The sequence below is a fragment of the Ovis aries genome, chromosome 12 (genome assembly GCF_016772045.2).
Source record: "Ovis aries strain OAR_USU_Benz2616 breed Rambouillet chromosome 12, ARS-UI_Ramb_v3.0, whole genome shotgun sequence".
Taxonomy (NCBI): domain Eukaryota; kingdom Metazoa; phylum Chordata; class Mammalia; order Artiodactyla; family Bovidae; genus Ovis; species Ovis aries.
Window position 1 is genome coordinate 20,146,734 of NC_056065.1, and position 22,378 is coordinate 20,169,111.

The window sequence follows — 22,378 nt, forward strand, 5'->3', positions numbered from 1 at the left end:
CTTTTCTGCTTTTATTATAGAATGCTACCTTTAGGAAGGAATAAACATTTCCTTGAAATTTAATCGGAAGATGAAAACAGGTAGAAAAAAGGTCTGAGTGTTCTTTTTGCTTGGGATGCTATCATAATACAGTCTTGTCTTTACCATTTTATAGCTGAAAGATCACGAATTACACAGAGATTTAAAATGCCATTAATGTATCTTGAATATTTAAACTAAGGGAAAAAGAAAAACGACCAAAGAAACACAAAAATAGCCTTCAATTGTTGCCTAACTTCATCCTTCAAGGATGAAGGAGTAAACACGGGCCATTCTGACACTGCAACAGGAGTGAGGTCGGTGAATCTGAGAATGATTTAAACTCCATGACAATTCAAAGACAGAAGACAACTCTAATGTACAGATAAAACCAAAAGTGGCAATAGTAGATCATACTCCTGGCAGTTAATGGCATCGACTCGCTAGAGACAAATCTGGATCTCCTTAAAATGTCAGGTGGGTAAAGTAATGAGTCTTTGCCTAGTAGGAATCCAGCAGAAGGAGCCTTCATGGTCCACTTGTCAGTTGAGTATATATTACTGCAAGCCTGTGAAATAAATGAGTATTTAATACCTATTGGATAAAAAAAAAAAATCCACTTACTCTAACAACTCACAATTCAGTTTTTTGGGGGAGAAAAGAGTATTTTATTAACATGAGATGCTTCCTATAAGCAATAGAACTCAACACTTTAAAGAGTATTATAAAATATTTAAAATATCCAAGCAGGGTTCTGAGGAGCACAATTTCCCAGAAGGAAATGGAGTAACACATATGGTTCCGATCCGTATTTCATGTTATCAGAGAGAACTTGCATTTGTTCCTTTAGAATCAGAGTCTTTGGGTGGAAAGAGACCTTAATACAGTTAGTCTAGCCCAGCATCAGAGAAAACAAAACCAGGGAAATGTGGTATAACAGGTCACAATCAGCTGTGAATAAATGAAATCAAATGTGTTTACCAATTTTTTCCCCTAAAACTTTTTAGAAAATGTTGACATTTTCTAGGACTGAAACATGAATAATGAATTTGGGGCTTCCCTGGTGGCTTAGACAGTAAAGAATCTGCCTGTGATACAGGAGAGTTGAGTTTGATCCAGAGGTTGGGAAGATCCCCTGAAGAAGGTAATGGGAACTCACTCTAGTATTCTTGCCTGGAGACAGAGGAGCTTGGTGGGCGACAGTTCATGGGGTAAATGAGTTGGACATGACTGAGCAACTAACACTTAATGGCACTGTTCAATGTTAATTGTCAATGGGTAGTAATTACCAGGCCTTCCCTTGTAGCTCGGTTGGTAATGAATCAGCCTGCCATGCAGGAGACCCTGGTTCGATTCCTAGGTCAGGAAGATCCACTGAAGAAGGGATAGGCTACCCACTCCAGTATTCTCGGGCTTCCCTGGTGGCTCAGCTGGTAAAGAATCTGCCTGCAATGTAGAAGACCTGGGTTTGATCCCTGGGCTGGGAAGACCCCCAGGAGAAGAGAATGGTTACCCACTCCAGTATTCTGGCCTGGAGAATTCCATGGACTGTATAGTCCATGGGGTCACAAAGAGTCAGACACAACTGAGCGACTTTCAGTAATTTAAAAAAAGCAAGTCCTTTCAACTTTATTTTTTATTATTTCAAGAGGGAAACATTTAAAGCACAAAGACAATGAATGACTGCTTATAAATAACATTCTTAAACATAATGTTTATTCTTTCATTCTTTGTTGTACTATTATTATATCTTTCTACTAAAAGAAAAAAAAAATCCAAAATATTCTTTGCTAAACAACTTCATTTTACAATACCACTTTTTTTGTTTTAAAAGAAAAACAGAGTATAGGAGGAAATGGTTTTAAAAAGCATGTCAGCAGTGATTTTTCTCTTTCATGAAATATCTGCTCAAAATGGAAGCATATTGAAGAGAAGCAATTGTCAGTTCAATTAACTGCAAGAATATCAATTCACAATGCTGATATTAATAAAATGCAATTATTTTGCAATCATGTCTGTAAATTGCACACAGTCATGCCCTGTAAACATACCTGTATGTATACATTAGGCATATCTTTAACCCTACTGTCTTAACTTCTCTTTGATAGCAACAGTATCAGTTATAAAGTCTGTTTTCAAATGCTGATACCAGTTAACTGGTAAAAGTTAGTTAACAGTGGATTTTCTTTTGAAGGAGACCATATAATTAAAAAATAAAAGCAAAGAAATTTGAGGGGGTAACATTGCCTTAAAAATTGTATATGGGGAGAAAGAAGGGAGGAAGTAAATGACACCAATACACAATCTGGTTAATATCAAGTATAACAAGTATATAAAGGCAAACTGTTGAATTGCTAATGTAGCCCCACACAGTCTCTCGGCTACTTGGTGGGGAATAGATAACTTGGATAGTAATGGAAGAGACTTATGCATTCTCTAAAAGTTTTAATACAAGCAATTAATTTGATACAAGGCTTAGATTCTATAGAAGTGGTGGCTTTATGAAGGACAGAGAAAAATCTAACTGCCTTTTCACGGAGATATGATGGATACATTCTGAAACATGAATTCTTTTGGATGCTTTGGGTTCTATAGGCATAGGAACTGGTAAAAATTAACTTTACAACAAATGTAAATTAGTGAACTTCATATCTTCTAGATATTTGATGTATATGAAAAATTCCACTTTTCAATTGTGTTCTTTTCTCTGGTGAAGTTCAGGTCCAAGCAGAACTTCAGATGTGCAATGATCACTCTTAAATTTCCCTGAAAAGTGAAGGGAGACCTGTGTGGGAGCAGGGGGACTGCTTGGGAAGCCATCAGTTCTCTGCTCTGAGGATTGATTCGTGTATTCCGTCAACACTCCTATAGAATAAGACATGTTTGAAACCTTCTGTGAGTCGCAGACACAGGGCTCAAGATGTCAATATTGCGACCTTTATTCTATTAAGGGAAAATATAAAGATGAATCATTTTGGGAGGTGGAGCTAGAGAACACCTGAGTTCAGTGATATCTTAGAAAGTTTCTTCAGAAGACTGATGCCTGTCCAGGAGAACAAGGAAAAATATTTATAAAGCTGCGACATTTAGCTAAGGAGTTCCCCCGTGCCAGCTCGAGTGAGGTCTGCTCTTCCTCACCGTGAGAGATGGACCATGGTGAAGTGAAAAACAGTGGTCAAGTCCATGGGAATTCGGGATCAGTCAGTCTCACAAAAACCTCATTGTGTTTTACCTGTGGCTCCAAATTTGGCTTTTCAAAATTCTAGGATTTTAAAAGATCTTCAGGCAGTGGAATTAAAACAAACTTATGAACAGACCTTAGAGTGCTATATGCTACCATAAAGAAGTTTTAAACTGAAATAGACAATCTCCCCCAGCTTTTTGCACCTTATGTAGATAGAATGAGTATTCAATAAAAAATATTTTCTTTAAAAATGGTGAATTTTCAAGTAACAGATATTTAGGAAAGCATCAAACAACAGAGTTACTTTATCCAATAAGAATGCTCACCTGCTAGGCTAAGAAGGGCATAAGAAATGCAACTCATCTGGTAGCCCATGGTTCCCTAACCAACTTGTCCTCTTACCATGATAACCCTAGAAAAGAAGATAATTCTTAAAAGGAACCTGTAAGTGGGCAAACCATTAAGCCTTTCAAATAGCACGCTGAACTTCCTCTCCCTAACGAGCAGTATAATCTTTAGAGGACCACGTGGGACAGGTCTCTTACACGCACAAACCTCCCTTCCCCACTGTCAGACTCTTGGCTACTGTCAAATTCCCAAAAGCCTGTTACAGAGGAGCCACGAGGAATATTATCACAGTAAAATTACTGTGTGATCCTATAATGGTGCAGACATGTCTTCATACATTAGTCCAAGCCCATAGAATGTTCCACACCAAGAGTGGACTGTAATATAAACTGTGGAGTTTGGGTGACTTGATGTGCCAATGTAGTCTCCACAACTGTAACAAATATACCACTCTGGGGGGGGGGAGGATACATAATGGGTGAAGCTATGCATGTGTGCGGGGAGGGGATATTTGAGAAATCTCTGTACCTTTCCGTTAATTTTGCTGTGAATATAAAACTGCCCTAGAAAAACAAAGCTGAAAAAACATTAGAAGGTTGATTCACCTGTGTTATCTTGGCCTTCACTCAACCAATAAAGGTCATTACAAAAGAGAATAACATTATTAGTTCTTACTAACGAAGACAATAACCAACCAACATCTAAACTAAGAGTAATTCAGAATCTTGGACATTATGAAGCAGAGGATTCAGATGTAACAATACTAGGCACATAATAAAAATGACTTGTTTTGCTTCATTTTAAAGTAACTGCTTAGGTGTTAGAAAGGGCAAACAGTACCGTTCATTTTTTTTTTTTTTTGTACACCTTGTAAACCGGCTGGATCTTTGCCAGAAATCTCAATTCTTGGGAGAGCCATTAAAATCTTCAAATAAATTGAGTCGATATTCTAACTTACTCCGATGGTTAAAATTTAAAATCAGTTTACTACAGTTGAGTTGATCTTAAGAAAAATATCAACCTTTGGGAACAAAGAGGTAGAAGGAAGTCTAGATTATTAATAGAGTTTACAACTCAGTCGTGGTGAATTTAAAAAATACATTTTTCTTTCCATAATTATTTTATGTTCTAAATGAGGTAAAATTGATAAGATCTGCAGTAAAGTCGTGTTGAGGGCACTGTGGTGATCACAATGATGAGGTTTATTTTTGTCAACATGTCAGAGGGCAACATTAATTGCTGTTTGTCAGCTACAGTGTCCAAGGATAGAAGATGAATGGGTGTCACCCTGTTGAGGAATCCTAACTAAAAAGTCAAATTCAAGGAATATGGAATTGGCCAGCCTTTCAAAAAGAGATGTGCTTAGGACTTCACTGATGTGATGACAGGTGTTTTCGGTTAGGACAGACAGGGATGAGGTGAAACACAACCCTTTCCGGCCAATCCTATTTTAGAAACACGTAGGCGTGCTCCGTCATGGGTGCATCAAGCGCACACAGGAATGAATCAAGCTAAAACATGAGAAATTCCTGACAATACAAGATCAAAATAAATAACAGAAACGAGCTGTTCCTTACACCTAGAATGCGAGTCACTGAAAAATTTTAAAAGGTGAAGGTTTTTACTTTAGCACCATGGACTGTGATGAAATCCCATTTCTATCACTCTGGCAGAACTGTAGCAGCTAGGAAGCTAGAGGGACAAGTCTGAGGCTTTGATGTTAGGTTTCAGCTTCAACCACAGAGGCTATGCTGTCATTTTAGAACAATGGGCAATAGCGAGCGAATAAAACTTGCTAAACAGCTCCTCTGCTTTTCCTCTTAGGCGGATTTTCCTGAATTGGAGGCAGTGGTTGCAGGGGTGCTTTTTGGTAGAGGAAACCCAAGTCCTAATCCTTTTGGCCTCTGCAGGGCTGGAATCGGCTCAGCGATCCCCTTGCCGTCTCGTCCGAGGCCTGTCCCAGGTGTCCAGCCCATATTCTGGAGCATTCGGTTTCCAATGTTGTTTTCTAGGATTGGCTGGGCGTTTTCTCCTACAAATCCTGGAATCAGAAAATGACAAAAACAAAACAAAACAAAATCCCACGTTAGTATGAACACAGATGAAGGCCCTCTTAGGCTAAGAAAACCACATTCTTCGAAGTTTTCCTTTCAACAAAATACATCATTTCAAAGATGAATACTTTATTCATCTTCGGATAAAGAGCTTGCTGTAGTAGAAGGCTCAATGGAAAAAGACCATGGTTTCAGCTCTTCCACTTAATAGTTATTCAACTTCTTTGGGTTTCTGTTTCCTGATCTGTAAAACAGGCATAATACAAAGCAATCAAAACTCGAAGTACCAGACCATTTCTTGTGGTTATTCTTCCTTGATAATTAAGGGAGTGATCATCAAGCAAGCCAACGTTACAGCCTGTGTAGGAAGAAAAGGGGCCAAAGTATGGACTCCCTGGTGGCTCAGTGGTAAAGAATCCGCCTGCCAGCGCAGAAGGTGTAGGTTTGATCCCTGGGTCGGGAAGATCCCCTGGAGAAGGAAATGGCAACCTGCCTGTTTTCTTGCCTGGAAAACTCCATGGACAGAGGTGCCTTCAGGGATACAGTCTGTGGGGTCACAATAGTGTTGGACACGACTTAGGGATTAAATAACAACAGCTTAAAACCATCTTGGTTTTAGGGAGAACATATTCAGTACCGTCTCCTATATTGAGGCTTCCTCGAAAGTCTGTTGTAGAATTCTGGGCTATAGTGTTTGCCCATAATTCCATCCCTAGGGTTCCAGGGATGAAGATGGCTCACTTTCCAAAGGTCTGCAGGATGCCTGTGGCATCCAAGCTCCGTCCTGGGTCCAGCATGTTTCTGTTTTGAAACAAGGGCTGTGTTTTCCGAGACAGTCTGAGAGTTGAAATGCGCAGGTGCTGACATCACTCACTGCTGTCAAAGGCTTGAGAGTCAGCTGTCTCTCCTGGGCCCTCATCCCCCTCCATCCCTTTCCCATCATCGTCCATCTTTCCTCCCTGATTTGGGTTTCTAACAGCACCGTCTACCCCACAAAATTGGGAGTCTTCATCCTCCTCTTTCTCTAAGACTGTATATAAGGATCCTTTTAAGTACCAATAACAATAACAAAAATACTACGTATGGGACCGCAGTGTATAGTATTCTGTTTCTTGATGTGGTTAGTGGCTACAGTAGTGACCAATTTATTATTCTTTAAAACTCTACCTACACATTTCATTCCAATTTCTGTATATGTGCTGCTCAGTTGCTAAGTCACATCCGACTCTTTGTGACCCGATGGACTGTAGCCTGCCAGGTTCCGCTGTCCATGGGATTTTCCAGGAAAGAATACTGGAAAGCGAAAGTCGCTCAGTTGTGTCTGACTTTTTGCGACCCCATGGACTATACAGTCCATGGAATTCTCCAGCCAGAACACTGGAGTGGGTAGCCTTTCCCTTCCCCAGGGGATCTTCCCAACCTAAGGATCGAACCCAGGTCTCCCGCATTGCAGGCAGATTCTTTACAGAGGTTGCCATTTCCTCCTGCAGGGGATCTTCCCAACCCATGGATTGAACCTGTATCTTCTGAGTCTCCAGCACTGGCAGGTGGATTCTTTACCATTGAGCCACTTGGGAAGTCTCTGGTATATGTATTTCATAGTAAAAACATAAATAACAGTAAGTAATAAAAGACATGTCAGAGTTGAACTAACAGTGCATTTAATCTAGTAATTTGTATCTGGGTTTCTGGAGAACAGTGAGTGGGTTGTTCTTCAGGATTCTAACTTACAGAAGGGAACTGCAAAGTGATAGAGATGAGTTATATACCTGAAACTGATGAGTTTATAACTAAAACTGGTGAGTTTTATAACGAACTATAGAGCAATCATCAATGGATTTTTGCAAGACCTTTACTGAACATTTTGATATTCTTAATCTTCAGAGCATCTTCAGACTGAGAATAGAATACACTGCTGTCATTGCTAACTTCATTACAGGGAGTGAGAACTGGATTGCCACAATAATGAGTTGGTTTTGGACTTGTGAGATTGGTTTTTAGCTCACTGAAGCAAGTATCTTAACATGTAATAGAAAAAAACCCTTCAATTGCCAGCAGCATGAATGGCCAAAGGTTGGCACCAAAGGAAAACTCTGGACTAATATTTACTGCTTGACAAAGGCAAAATAAAAATATGCAGAGATTTTATATATTTATCTAATTATACAAAAATATACATAAAGATATAAAATATAAAAATGGGCTTCTTAATTACCAAACAAACAAAACTAAGAGAAGCCTTTTGTTAAAACTTGTTTAATAACAAAAAGACAATTAAGGTTTTTAAGTTTTTACTTTAAAATTATGATAATGGCAACAACAAGGCATCTCATTTTTTTCTGAACAGCTAATTCTCAGGTGTGTCAGGTTACATGGCCTACTAGCATTTTGTCTTACATCCCTAATTTTTCTGCGATCACCACAAATTAGTTTAATCCATTGATAAGCTAAGGTCAGATCAGAGGTCTAACGAGGCTTCAGGCTACACATCTGTTACATTTTTGATATAAGAGATTGCAAAGGTTCAAGTTTAAACTTAAATATTTGGGAGAAAATACAAAGTCAATTTAAACCATCTCTGCAAAAACTGCAGGTTAGTTTTGAGTTCTGAAATGAACAGCAAATAACTGACTCATGACTGTAGTTTTAAAATGTTGGCATTTCAAGTGTGGTGGCTCAGTAGTGGCCACTCGACTCCACCCTGCTTTTTAATTTATATTTTAGATTGAGGTATAGTTGATTTACAATGTTGTGTTAGTTTCTGGCGTAGAGCAAAGTGATTCTATTATACATACATATATAGTATATTTGCTTTCTTTTTTATATTCTTTTCAATTATGGTTTATCACAAGATATTGAATATAGTTCCTGTGCTACAAAGTAGGGCTTTGTTATCTATTTTATATATAGCAGCTTGACTGAACATCAAAATCTGCTCATCTCAAATTCCTATTTTATCCCTCCCCGATTTCTTTCCTCTTTTGGTAACCATAAGTTCATGCTTACTTTTTATACAGGCAGAAAAGAATTTATTCTATCTTTTTAATGCTGGTTTATTTCTCTTAATTAAAATGAAGCATTATCATCATATTAAAAAAAAAAGACCATTTGATTTCTTAAATGCTAAATCTTTCCCCATAGCAACACAGATTTCTGAAACAAAAAACAATGGCTATTCTATATAACTTTAAAAAAGAAAAAGCAGATACTTCATTTTTCATGGAAAATGACTCTGGCGTGAGATCTACTGTTGGTCTCTCATCCTTCTTTTATGAGATTAAGACATGGGAGTGGAACAACTCCGTCTCAGCACAGCATCTGACAACCATAATTTCCTTTTCGTTTGCTCCTGGCGGTGCTAAATCCTTTAAGTCCTTTCCTGGGAGGCTCTCCTCCTGCTCGGGCAATTTTAGCAATACATAGCCTGCTAACCCTTCCGCAAGCTCCCGCTCCAGCCCCCTTTATTCTGGATCTCTTACATCTATTACAGCTGAGTCGGTCCTTTCCCCTCAAATCTTCCAAAGAGTATTGTGGATAGTAATTCACTTGCGTAATTGGCTCAAGAGATGAAAATCTTGTATCGGCCTCTCTTAGCTGCTAATCTATCCAGCTGACTGCAAGCCTAATTGGCAGCTTGTTTAGTAATTTGGCTCCTAAAGTGTTGTATTGATGTTGGATAAACAGCCAATGGAAGGGGAGGTGACACACGCTGCTTCCCACATAACACAGTGCATCGCTTCAGTCCTGACCCTGCATTCAGAAGGCTTTTAGTGGCCTGTGCCCATTCTTTCTTCCCACCCTCTTTCCCCATTACTTTACTAGTCAGCTGAAGAGCACGGTTATTATTATTATTTGTGACATTATTAGAATTGCCAGTTCTCATGCTGTCCTCTGGTCTCAGTAACTAATTTAGGGACACGGGTTTTTGATTGCTGTTAAGAAACAGCGTTGAGCACAGATTGGGCTGTGAGAAAGTGGTGAGGGTTAGTACTTTTTGTCAAATGTTTTAATTACTTCATTTTTAAATATAGAAAAGCCTCACTGAGATCATTATACACTTTATCTGCAATAATGCAGATGTTTTTCATGTGAATTTTGCAAAATGAAATCAGTTCAAATAGCCAACTGCTTAAAAATACAAGGCTCTTACTTTTTAAACAATGAAATGTAAAACCTAGTTTCTTGCTTTTTTTTTTTTAACTAAGTGAAAAAAACTTTGCATAGTAGGGAATGAAAGACATGGTTGATACTGACATGTTTGGAGAAGGGAAAGTTTTTACTAACAGATATTTTGGTTACAGGGGCTTCCCAGGTAGCCCTAGTGGTAAAGAATCCACCTGCCAGTGCAGGAGACACAAGCTAGGTGTGTTTGACCCCTGGGTCCAGAAGATCTCCAGGAAGAGGAAATGGCAACTTACTCCAGTATTCCTGCCTGAGAAATTCTATGGACAGAGGAGCCTGACAGGCTACCGTCCACGGGGTCGCAAAGAGTTGGGCATGACTGAGCACACACATTTTGCTTATACAGATACATTTCTTATGGGATGCTGCTGCTGCTGCTGCTAAGTCACTTCAGTTGTGTCCAACTGTGTGACCCCATAGATGGCAGCCACCAGGCTCCCCCGTCCCTGGGATTCTCCAGGCAAGAACACTGGAGTGGGTTGCCATTTCCTTCTCCAATGCATGAAAGTGAAAAGTGAGAGTGAAGTCGCTCAGTCGTGTCCAACTCTTAGCGACCCCATGGACTGCACCCTACCAGGCTCCTCCATCCATGGGATTTTCCAGGCAAAGTACTGGAGTGGGGTGCCATTGCCTTCTCCATTCTTATGGGATGACTGTGTTAATATATCAAAGAATAGTGTTTTCAGAAAACTAAAAAAAGTCTTAAAATGATTGGTTCTGAAGGCACACAGGGATATTTGTTTGCTATAATATGATCAGGACTATTTATGGTCTACCTACTATGTACCTGGTCTGTGCTTTACTTGTTAGGCATGCGACATTGATAATCTCCATTCCTCATAACAACTGTGCAAGGCGGGAGGAGTACTGATATAATGGGCCTCGGAGAGATGAACTGCTTGACCATTACCACATGGCAGGCTAAGATTCAAACCTTGGTGAAGTTTACTCTAAAAACCTACATACTTTCCATTACCTACCCTGCCTTCCTACAAGAATTAATGGCAAATAAACAACTCCAGTGGAGATGATGGTCCAAATTGTTTTTAAAAAATTAATTGGGTTACACGTCAATTGCAGTATCAACTTCTCTTAATTTGCATTTGGACAATACAGAGCATAGTACTCACAATGACATAGTTGGATAACTTACAATATAGTATCTGTGGCTCTCAGAGGTTACCAGTGCTTCTGCGGCCGTGATTTCTTTCAGCAACCTGAAACGTTATTATTGGCTCCACTTACAGAACAAACTAAGGTTTAAAGAGGTAATAATGATTGTTGTTGTTTAGTTGCTAAGTGGTGTTCAACTCTTTGGGACCTCATGGATTGTAGCCCCTCCCCCCAGGCTCCTCCATCCATGAGATTTCCCAGGCAAGAATACTGGGTCAGCATTACCTTCTCTAGGGGATCTTCCTGACTCAGGGATCGAGCCCAGGTCTCCTGCATTGGCAGGTGGGTTCTTTACCACTGAGCCACCAGGCAAGCCCTTCAAGAGGTAATGCATCTGCCCAAAGTCACCCAGTTAGAAAGTGCCCCAGTTAGAGTGTGAATTTAGGGCACCTGCATCTTAATGTTACCCTTTCACTGACTGAAGATCGATCTTAAAATATTCTATCATCATTAGTTTCTATGATGTCATTTCTTCTGCCACATTGTCCCAAATGACAGAGATTTTAATATATCCACAAATTTTCTGGAAAAAACTGTGTATCTAAATTAACATAGCAAGTCTGAAGAGTGTTTCGATTCTTCTGAAATACCTCAAAATTCACTTTGTTATTAACCCAGCTACTTTTTCTTTGGCTGATATTTAAATGGAAATTTGTTTTAGCTGTATTTATCATAAACAGCATGTACTGAGTTTTGTTCGTTTATCCATTATAATAATCCCAGAATTTAACTGATGCATTTACTCTGTTTACATGTATTGTGATCATTGATATATCTGGGTTATTTTTACAATGTTACTTAAAGATATTTACCTTGCTTTCTCTATACTTTTTACTTCCTCTTTTCTGGCATCCACTGCTTGCTTATACTAGCTTGAAAATTATATATTATTTGTCTATTCTTTAATTTTTAAACATCAACATGCATACCTGGCTTTATTATTCCCTCACATTTTACATCTTATTGTTGTTCAGCGTTTTAGCTCCATCTTACTTTCTTATTATTTAAATTTATTTATTTTTAATTGGAGGATAATTGCTTTATAGTATTGTGTTGGTTTCTGTCATACATCAACATGAGTCAGCCATAGGTATACGTATGTCCCCTCCCTCCTGAACCTCCCTCCCACCTTAAATCCCATCCCACCCCCCTTGGTTGTTGCAGAGCACCAGGTCTGAGCTCCCTATGTCATACAGCAGATTTTGACTGGCTATCTAATTCTACACGGTTCATGTATGTTTCAGTGCTACTCCATCTGCCTTTATACACCTAAATTAATCCACCTATGACTGTGTGGATCACAATAAACTGTGGAAAATTCTGAAAGAGATGGGAATTCCAGACCACCTGACCTGCCTCTTGAGAAACCTGTATGCAGGTCAGGGAAGCAACAGTTAGAACTGGACATGGAACAACAGACTGGTTCCAAATAGGAAAAGGAGTACATCAAGGCTGTATATTGTCACCCTGCTTATTTAACTTCTATGCAGAGTACATCATGAGAAACGCTGGACTGGAACAAACACAAGCTGGAATCAAGATTGCCGGGAGAAATATCAATAACCTCAGATATGCAGATGACACCACCCTTATGGCAGAAAGTAAAGAGGAGCTAAAAAGCCTCTTGATGAAAGTGAAAGAGGAGAGTGAAAAAGTTGGCTTAAAGCTCAACATTCAGAAAACGAAGATCATGGCATCTGGTCCCATCACTTCATGGGAAATAGATGGGGAAACAGTGGAAACACTGTCAGACTTGATTTTGTTGGGCTCCAAAATCACTGCAGACGGTGACTGCAGCCATGAAATTAAGACGTTTACTCCTTGGAAGAAAAGTTATGACCAACCTAAATAGCATATTTAAAAGCAGAGACATTACTTTGCCGACTAAGGTCCATCTAGTCAAGGCTATGGTTTTTCCAGTGGTCATGTATGGATGTGAGAGTTGGACTGTGAAGAAGGCTGAGAACTGAAGAATTGATGCTTTTGAACTGTGGTGTTGGAGAAGACTCTTGAGAGTCCCTTGGACTGCAAGGAGATCCAACCAGTCCATTCTGAAGGAGATCAGCCCTGGGATTTCTTTGGAAGGAATGATGCTGAAGCTGAAACTCCAGTACTTTGGCCACCTCATGCAAAGAGTTGACTCATTGGAAAAGACTCTGATGCTGGGAGGGATTGGGGGCAGGAGGAGAAGGGGACGACAGAGGATGAGATGGCTGGATGGCATCACGAACTCGATGGACGCAACTCTGAGTGAACTCCGGGAGTTGGTGGACAGGGAGGCCTGGTGTGCTGCGATTCGTGGGGTCACAAAGAGTCGGACACGACTGAGCAACTGAACTGAACTGATGGTCACTGCCACCATCATCACTATTAGTTTTATACATTCAGTGTAAAGTTTAGCTTTATGCGCATTTAATGATTACTTTGCTCCCAATTCCTTCTTGATTTTTATCCTTTTTTTTATGGATTCTGTTTTTTTTTTTTACAAAAGTTATTAAATTTAGTAATGATGGGTCTTTATCTGAAAATGTCTCAGTTTCATTCCTTGGGAAATAATTTAACTGGGATAGAAAACTCTAGGTTGATTCCGTTATCTCATCTCAGCACTTTGAAAATATCATCTCTTATTTTCTTGGTTGTATCACTCTTAAGTTTGTTGCCAGTATAATTTCATTCCTGTGTAAGTTATCGTTTCTCCTTGGCTGCCTTTAAGTTCTTCTCTTGTGTTTGATGCTCTAAAGTTTTATTATGGTGTGTCTAGGTAGGACTCCATTTGTATTTACTATTTCCTGATAAAGGCTTATACTTCTGTACATGAAGATTTAAGTTTTCTTCAGTTGTAACAATTCTGTTATTACTGAATTCTATAAATATTCTCCTGGAATAGTGTACCCATTCTTCTATTTTCTTCTGAAAGTTGTATTAGACATATACTGAACTTCATGCGCCTTCAAGTACCCTGACCATGCTTTTACATTTTCCATGCTTGATCTCTCTGTGCTTTTGGGCTTCCCAGGTAGCTCAGTGGTAAAGAACCTGCCTGCTAATGCAAGGGACACAGAAGTGGGTTTGATCCCTGGGTTGGGGAGATCCTCTGGAGTAGGAAATGGCAACTGACTCCAGTATTCCTGCCTTGAGAATCCCAGAGCAGCCTGGCAGGTTATAGTCCATGGGGTCAAAAAGAGTCAGACACGACTGAGCAACTGAGAGCATGCTTCTTTTAGGCAGTCTCTTCAGATTACTCATCAAATTCACTGGTTTTGCTGCTGTAGTTTGCTTGTTTGTATCTAATGTGCTATTCAACCCATCAAGTGAAGTTATGATTTTTAAGATTTTTTTCAAAACAAAATAATCTCAAATTTCTACTTGTATTTTTTTTTTTTTTTACCACAGCTGTCTTTTCTCTTTCTAGTTATTCCCTTTCATTTTTTAATCTGTTTTTACAACTAGTTCTGTTAGTTTTGGATTGTGAGACCATCTTCAGTAGGTTTTCATTTGTGGTGATTCTTGAGGCTTGGGTTGAAGGCACATACCTCTACAGTGGTCTTGCATTTCCTTCAAAGACCAGTTTTGATGCTAAGTTTTGGCACACTGTCATTTTAAACTAGAGTCTCATGTAGGGGTAGGCTCTTGGTTACTTATCTTCAGAGTTTTCCAGTTAAAGCCCAGGTAGAAACCAGACTCTTTATTTTTGTGTCCTTGTGAGTGAGTTTTGTTTCTAGTTTGCCCTGTTCTGAGGACAGAGCTTTTCGGATATTCTGTTCCCCAGCTTGGCTCTTTCCCCAAGGAACCAACATGCCTCCAGACTTCCTAGACTGGTTCCTCAGAATGAGTTCTCTCTTTCCCGTGGTCTCAGTAATGCATCTAAAGAGATGGTTTTGCATTTTATTCAGCATGTCCAGGAATTCTGGAGTTTGAATATTTTCTCACTAGTCTTTTAAACTGTCAGGAATAGAAATTATTTTCTTTCTTTGTTTTAAATTGGAGTATAGTTGCTTTACAATGTGATAGTTTCTGCTGCAGAGCAAAGTGAAGCAGCTATACATATACATACAGTCCCTCTTCTGGGGATTTGCCTCCCACGTAGTTCACCACAGAGCACTGAGTTGAGTTCCCTGTGCCGTACAGTAGTTTCTTAATACACAGCAGTGTACATATATGTTAATCTCTATCTTCCAGTCCACCCCACCCCCTCCCTTCTCTGCTTGATGTCCAAGCAGTAGTTCTCTATGTCTGTGTCTCTATTTCTGCTTTGTAAGTAAGTTCATCTATATCATTTTTCTAGATTCTGCATAGATGCGTTAATACACGGTAGTCATCTTTCTGTTTCTGACTTACTTCATTCCAGCCACATCTCTGCAAATGGCACGATTTCATTCCTTTTCATGGCTGAGTAATATTCCACTATCTATACGTATATATATGTATATACACACACACACGAATATAATATCTTCATCCATTCCTCTGTTAATGGACATTGAGGTTGCTTCCATATCCTGGCTATTGTAAACAGTGTTGCAGGGAACATCAGAGTGCATGTACTGTAGTTACTTTCTATCTAATATGTGTGCTTACTCTTTCCTTAAGTGTTTCTTGTATCATATGACAATGGAGAGCTGTTTAAAATGCTTCTGAGACACATAACTGAAAGGTGGTTCATATATCCAAGAGAGAAAGGGTAATGTATTTCCTAGGCTTTTGCTATATGTTCGGATGTAGTTTGGTTTCAAAATGAATAACAACAACCCCTTTCCCCTGCCAAGTCTGCCTGTTTCAAAATCCGGGGAGAGAGAGAAGATAATCTACAGTGGTCACACAGATCCAGGGATAAAAGAAAGTAAAAATATAATTATTGATGAGATAAATTTGAGCAACTGAAGAGTTATAGCACCTGGGAAAGGAGCTTGGGTACATCACACATTTCCTGATTATGTTCAGTATGACTTAAAAGAATACCTTTGAAAAATTTTCACCCTTTATGATTTATAGTCTGCCTTTATCACCTTCAATATTTATAAAGATTATTTTACTATTGAAGTATCAGTAGGATGCAGAGGAAAAAACAGAAAAGCCACAAAAAGCTGTAATGTAACTCCCCGCTAAGAACTTGCATGTCCACAAAGACATAGTCACTCTGGAGCAATATCTATACTGAAATATTGAACTTCAGTAGGTATTTCTCTGCATAATTTAAAATGTAGAGAAGAAAGTCTACTACTTATGGTGAATAGTTTCCCTCTGGTAATATTTCAATAGAAAACAACATAGAAATAGCGAGTGCTAACTGTGGACCGCAATAAATTTAGTAATGCATAGAAGACAAAACATTTAAAAAATACGGCAGCCACAATATCTCAATAAACATACTGAAATCTTTTTAACTATCAAAACCTCAGTAAGCTATGACTTCCACCCCAACATAAGACCCTAACCAACACTGCTGATGGCCTTTAGAAACATGTTAATAATGTCCTTCCTATTTTGTCCATTTCTTGCCTTCACCCTCACTGATGACATGTTTCAAACTATAAAACGCACTCTGCTGGCAAACCTTCTCGCTTCAACAATTCTCTCTTTTATAACAGTAAGTCTACATCCTCTGCTACTGAAACACCCACTGTCTTTTGCTGTGTGACTTTGAATGAGGCAGAGAACAAGCCGTACATTTAAAAATCAATACCTAACCTTATCAATATTCATTTTACTTTGTCAATACAAAATACAAAGGTGAAAGAGCAGTAAATAAGCTAAAGCACTGAAATAAATTCGGTGTTCCTGTCACAATTAATAAATGTTCAACCGGTAACACTGCCGGCTGGTCTATAGCTTTATAAAGCGACTCAAATTATGCTTCAATGTTATTGCTACACAGGGTGAGTAAAATCTTCAATACAATAGCACATAAAAATGATCAGATTTGGGGTTATTAATTGCACAGGGGACTTTAAATCTTCAAAAAAATATAACATTATAAATACAAAATATGTAACTGTTTATCTTCAGCATCTTAAATTATTGTATAAACATAGTTTGGGATTATAAAGTTAAAGTGCCTAGTTATAGTTTTCTGACAATTTTTTGCTAAACCTTTCCTAAACCTGCTGTTTTGTCCCTATCCTATTTCATATATACACCAGAAGGGATCACTGAACAATATTCAGACTGTCAGCCTTTTAACTCTTATTCTTGATTTCAAATCAGGAAGTGTTACCCTCATCTGCCTTCTTCCAGCTTAGGATGAATGTTGACTAAAGACAAAAGAACCATGAAAACACATCTGTTTCAGTGTGTTTTTGGGGAAGTCTACAGAGGCCTAGACAATGGCAGGAACAGTATCCTTCAAATCATTCTACATTCTAACCTACCTTGGAAGCTAATGAAGATAAGATTCTTTGTTATGTGACTGACTATATATTCCAGAACTTGAAAAATATCATTTTTGGAGACAAGATGATCTAGGATTCATAAACTCATTAACAAAGTGTATTTATGCAAAAGCATTTCTTACGTGAATTTGGATAATAATCTTCACCTTAGAGCTGATTCAGTAGTATCAGAAGATATTCTTTTTAAAACTAAGGATTTTTAAATAACCTCATTCTCTTCCTCCTTGAGAGGAACAGTTATGCATGGATTTTTAAAAATGCATGAGTAACATAATTCTCCTACTCCAATACTATTTGATTAATTACAAAAAGGCATTAACTTTCTATGAATTATGTTTTTTTAAGTAAAACAATGTAGTAATACAATCAAAATTTTGAGTTGTAAGGAGAATCACAAAAATTTTGAAAAGTAACATTTGGAATATGCTGGTAGATGCTTAGGAATGTTTTAGGCTAAAGTTTAATCTTTATACCCATCCTCTATAAAAAATGATTTCTTCTGATGCTATTGAGTTGTCACATCAAAATCACCCTGTAGATATAATTATATTATCCTCTTCCCAACCATTACGTATTTTCCTTCTCACTTCACATATGTTCAGAGTGTTAGGACCTGACCCTGAGAGTCTCTCTTACTTATTGCTGGCTCTGAAGTGCTTTAGTCACATTCCTAAGATTGTTCTTGTACTATTTCTGCCACAAATGTTTGAATCATTGAAAGATAAGAGAATTCAGGAGACCATTCAACCAGAATGGGAGTATTAAAGAATCCTACACCTGCCTTATGCATGATTTGAATTGAAAAACTTATGACATGTATTTAATCTAAAAGTGGTTATATGTTCCTGTATAAAGACACACATTAGAGGTATACTAATGAATGTTCTGTATTTCTGCACAACAAATTTAGATAAAACGTTTCTGGCACTTCAGATATAAAATAGTCTGTATAAAAAATAAACTATATAATAGTCTCTCTCTATATATATAATTACATAAAAAACATGGAATATGATGGTCTTTACCTATATGTTCTTACAAAGGGACCTAAGTATATTGTCACTAAAAGAAGATGGGTTTAGGAGTAATGCAGACATTGGCTTGAATCTCCCTTTGCCCTTCAATCATCTGCCTTCACAGATAGCTAAGAAGCCCACACATGTCCGAATCTTCATTTCATGCTGTACAGTGAATGAGAACAACATGTGAAACACCAAGTTGTTGCAAAGATAAAAAAACAATAATAAAGTTTTGGTACATAGTAGGCATTCAATAAGTGGTAAACGTTTATCTACATAAATATCTGTTGTAGTCGTTCAGTCTCTAAGTCTTGTCCGACTCTTTGTGACCCCATGGACTGCAGCACGCCAAGCTTCCCTGTCCTTCACCATCTCCTAGCAAAGAGCAAACTCATGTCCATTGTGTCAATGATGCCATCCAACCATCTCATCCTCTGTCGCCCGCTTCTTCTCCTGCCCTCCATCTTCCCCAGGCTCAAGGTCTTTTCCAATGAGTCTGCTCTTTGTATCAGGTGGCCAAAGTATTCAGGAGTACTGGAGCTGCAGCTTCAGCATCAGTCCTTTCAATGAATATTCAGGGTTGATTTCCTTTAGGAGTGACTAGTTTGATCACCACGCAGTCCAAGGGATGCTCAACAGTCTTCTCCAGTACCACAATTCAAAAGCATCAATTCTTCAGCACTCAGCCTTTTTTATGGTTCAACTCTCACATCTGTCCATGACTACTTGAAAAACCACAGCTTTGACTATACAGACCTTTGTTGGAAGAGTGATGTCTCTGTTTTTCAATACGCTCTCTAGGTCTGTCATAGCTTTCTTTCCAAGGAGCAAGCGTCGTTTTAATTTCATGGCTACGGCCACCATCTACAGTGATTTTGGAGACCAAAAAAATAAAACCTGTCACTGTTTCCACTTTTCTCCCACCTACTTGCCATGAAATGATGGGACTAGATGCCATGATCTTCGTTTTTCAAAATATTTAGTTTTAAGTCGGCTTTTTCACTCTCCTCTTTCACCCTCGTCAAGATGTTCTTTAGTTCCTCTTTACTTTCTGCCATTAGAATGGCATCGTTGGCATATGTGAGCTTGTTGACATTTCTCCTGGCCATCTTGATTCCAGTTTGTGCTTCATCCAGCCTGGCATTTCCCATGATGTACTCTGCATATAAGTTAAATAAGCAGGGTGACAATATGCAGCCTTGATGTACTTCTTTCCCAATTTCGAAACTGTTCCATTGTTCCATGTCTGGTTCTAACTGTTGCTTCTTGATCTGAATACATGTTTCTCAGGAGGTAGGTAAGGTGGTCTGGTATTCCCATCTCTTGAAGAATTTTCCACAGTTTGATGTGATCCATACAAAGGCTATAGCATAGTCAATGAAGCAGATGTTTTTTTGGAATTCCCTTGCTTTTTATATCCAGCGGATGTTGGCAATTTGATCTCTGGTTCCTCTGCCTTTTCTAAATCCAGCTTGAACATCTGGAAGTTCTTGGTTTACATACTGTTAAAGCCTATCTTGAAGGATTTTGAGCATTACTTTTCTAGCATGTGAAATGAGTGCAATTGTATGGTAGTCTGAATATTCTTTGGCATTGCCCTTCTTTGGGATTGGAAAGAAAACTGACCTTTTCCAGTCCTGTGGACATTGCTGAGTTTTCCATTTGTTGACATATTGAGTGCAGCTTTTAACAGCATCGTCTTTTAGGATCTGAAACAGGTCAGCTGGAATTCCATCACCTCCACTAGCTTTGTTTATAGTGATGCTTCCTAAGGCCCACTTGACTTCACACTCCAGGATGTCTGGCTCTAGGTGAGTGACCACACCATCATGGCTATCTGGGTCATTAAGAGCTTTTTTTTATAGTTCTTCTGTATGTGCCAACTCTTCTTATTCTCTTCTGCTTCTGATGGTCTTTGCCATTTCTGTCCTTTATTGAGCCCATCTTTGCATGAAATGTTCCCTTGATATGTGCAATTTTCTTGAAGAGATCTCTGCTGCTGCTGTTGCTAAGTCACTTCAGTCGTGTTCAACTTTGTGCGACTCCATAGACGGCCTCCCACCAGGCTCCCCCGTCCCTGGGACTCTCTAGGCAAGAACACTGGAGTGGGTTGCCATTTCCTCTCCAATGCATGAAACTGAAACAAGAAAGTGAAGTCAACTCTTGGCGACCTCATGGACTGCAGCCTACCAGGCTCCTCCGTCCACGGGACTTTCCAGGCAAGAGTCCTGGAGTGGGGTGCCATTGCCTTCTCCGTGAAGAGATTTCTAGTCTTTCCCATTCTATTGTTTTCCTGTATTTCTCTGTATTTTTCACTTAAGCAGGCTTTCTTACCTGTCCTTGCTATTCTCTGGAACTCTGCATTCAGTTGGGTATATCTTGCCCTTTCTCCTTTTCTTGGCTATTTATAAGGCCTCCTCAGACAACCACTTGTCTTCTTGCATTTCTTTCTCTTTGGGATGGTTTTGGATACCGCCTCCTGTACAATGCTATGAACCTCCATCCATATAAACATATTCTGCATGTAGGTGCTTCCTACTTCCAAATTCCAAAAATTCAACAAAATTAGAGGATGAAGATCAGATATTAAACTTGTAACTACATGCATAATTTCATAAGGTAACCTTTTATGTGAATGAACAACTGTATTATGGGTGCTCCAATTTTAAGTTATTCTTTAATTTTTTAGTATTGAACTATGGAAAAGGTCTCTGAAACAGAGAATTCAAATTTCATATCTTTTATTTCCTTTGAAATCATGTCAAGGTATCTATCTATATCAGTATTTATATCTATATTTTCCCCTTCTCACTGCTTACTCTCCTGTTGATACAAATCTTATCTTCATATTGTATAATTTATCATGTCCAAAATAACTTTTCCAATGAAAGAATTCCCAAATGAAGCTGAGAGAGACGGTTTATAAATCTGAATGGTTAAGGATGCCAGGCAATAGGCCAACGCTATAATAATAACTTTGTAATTGATCTTGTGTTCCTATTGTTTAGTGGGTAAGTTGTGTCTGAATCTTTTACAACTTCAAGGACTGTAGCCTGCCAGGCTCCTCCATCCTTGGGATTTTCTAGGCAAGAATACTGAAGTGAGTAGCCATTTCCTTCTCCAAGGGATCTTCCTGACCCAGGGATCAAAGAAAACATCTTCTGCACTGCAGGAGGATTCTTTAGCACTGAGCGACCAGGGAAGCCCAACTGTTCAGTATCTACATGGAAAACATTTCTCAGAGTCATTTTGCTGAATCACAGACCTACTATGGTTCATTGTGGTTTATTTCCATATTGAAAGTGAAAGTGGTTTTTTTTTTTGGTATCTACTTCTGCTTTATTGACTATGGCAAAGTCTTTGTGTAGATCACAAGAAACTGTGGAAAATTCTTAAAGAGATGGGAATACCAGACCACCTGACCTGCCTTGTGAGAAATCTGTATGCAGGTCAAGAAGCAACAGTTAGAACTGGATATGGAACAATAAACTGGTTCCAAATCGGGAAAGGAGTACATCAAGGCTATATATTGTCACCCTGATTATTTAACTTAGATGCAAAGTACATCATGCCAAATGCTGGGCAAGATGAAGCACAAGCTGTAATCAAGATTTCTGGGAAAAATATCAATAACCTCAGATATGCAGATGACACCACCTTTATGGCAGAAAGCAAAGAAAGTGAAAGGGGAGAGTGAAAAAGTTGGCTTAAAGCTCAATATTCAGAAAACTAAGATCATGGCATCCAGTTCCATCACTTCATGGCAAATAGATGGGGAAGCAGTCGAAACAGTGAGAGACTTTTTTGGGGGGGCACTGAAAAAATCACTGAAGATGGTGACCGCAGACATGAAATTAAAAGACGCTTGCTCCTTGGGCAAAAGGTTAAGACCAATCTAGACAGCATATTAAAAAGCAGAGACATTACTTTGCCAACAAAGGTCTGTCTAGTCAAAGCTCTGGTTTTTCCAGTGGTCATGTACAGATGTGACAGTTGGGACTATAAAGAAAG

At 38.8% G+C, this 22,378-nt stretch overlaps 1 protein-coding gene across 3 annotated transcripts in view; it reads right to left on the reverse strand.

Annotated features, from left to right (window-relative positions):
* Positions 1-1,636: 1,636 nt before the first annotated feature.
* Positions 1,637-22,378, reverse strand: part of GPATCH2 (G-patch domain containing 2) — a 201,487-nt gene continuing 180,745 nt past the window's right edge. For all 3 annotated transcript variants that reach the window (XM_042257084.1, XM_060396031.1, XM_004013599.5), the window contains one exon: positions 1,637-5,591. In XM_042257084.1, the coding sequence (XP_042113018.1) occupies positions 5,371-5,591 (221 nt within the window). In that variant the 3' untranslated portion in view covers positions 1,637-5,370. The remainder of the gene's footprint in view (positions 5,592-22,378) is intronic.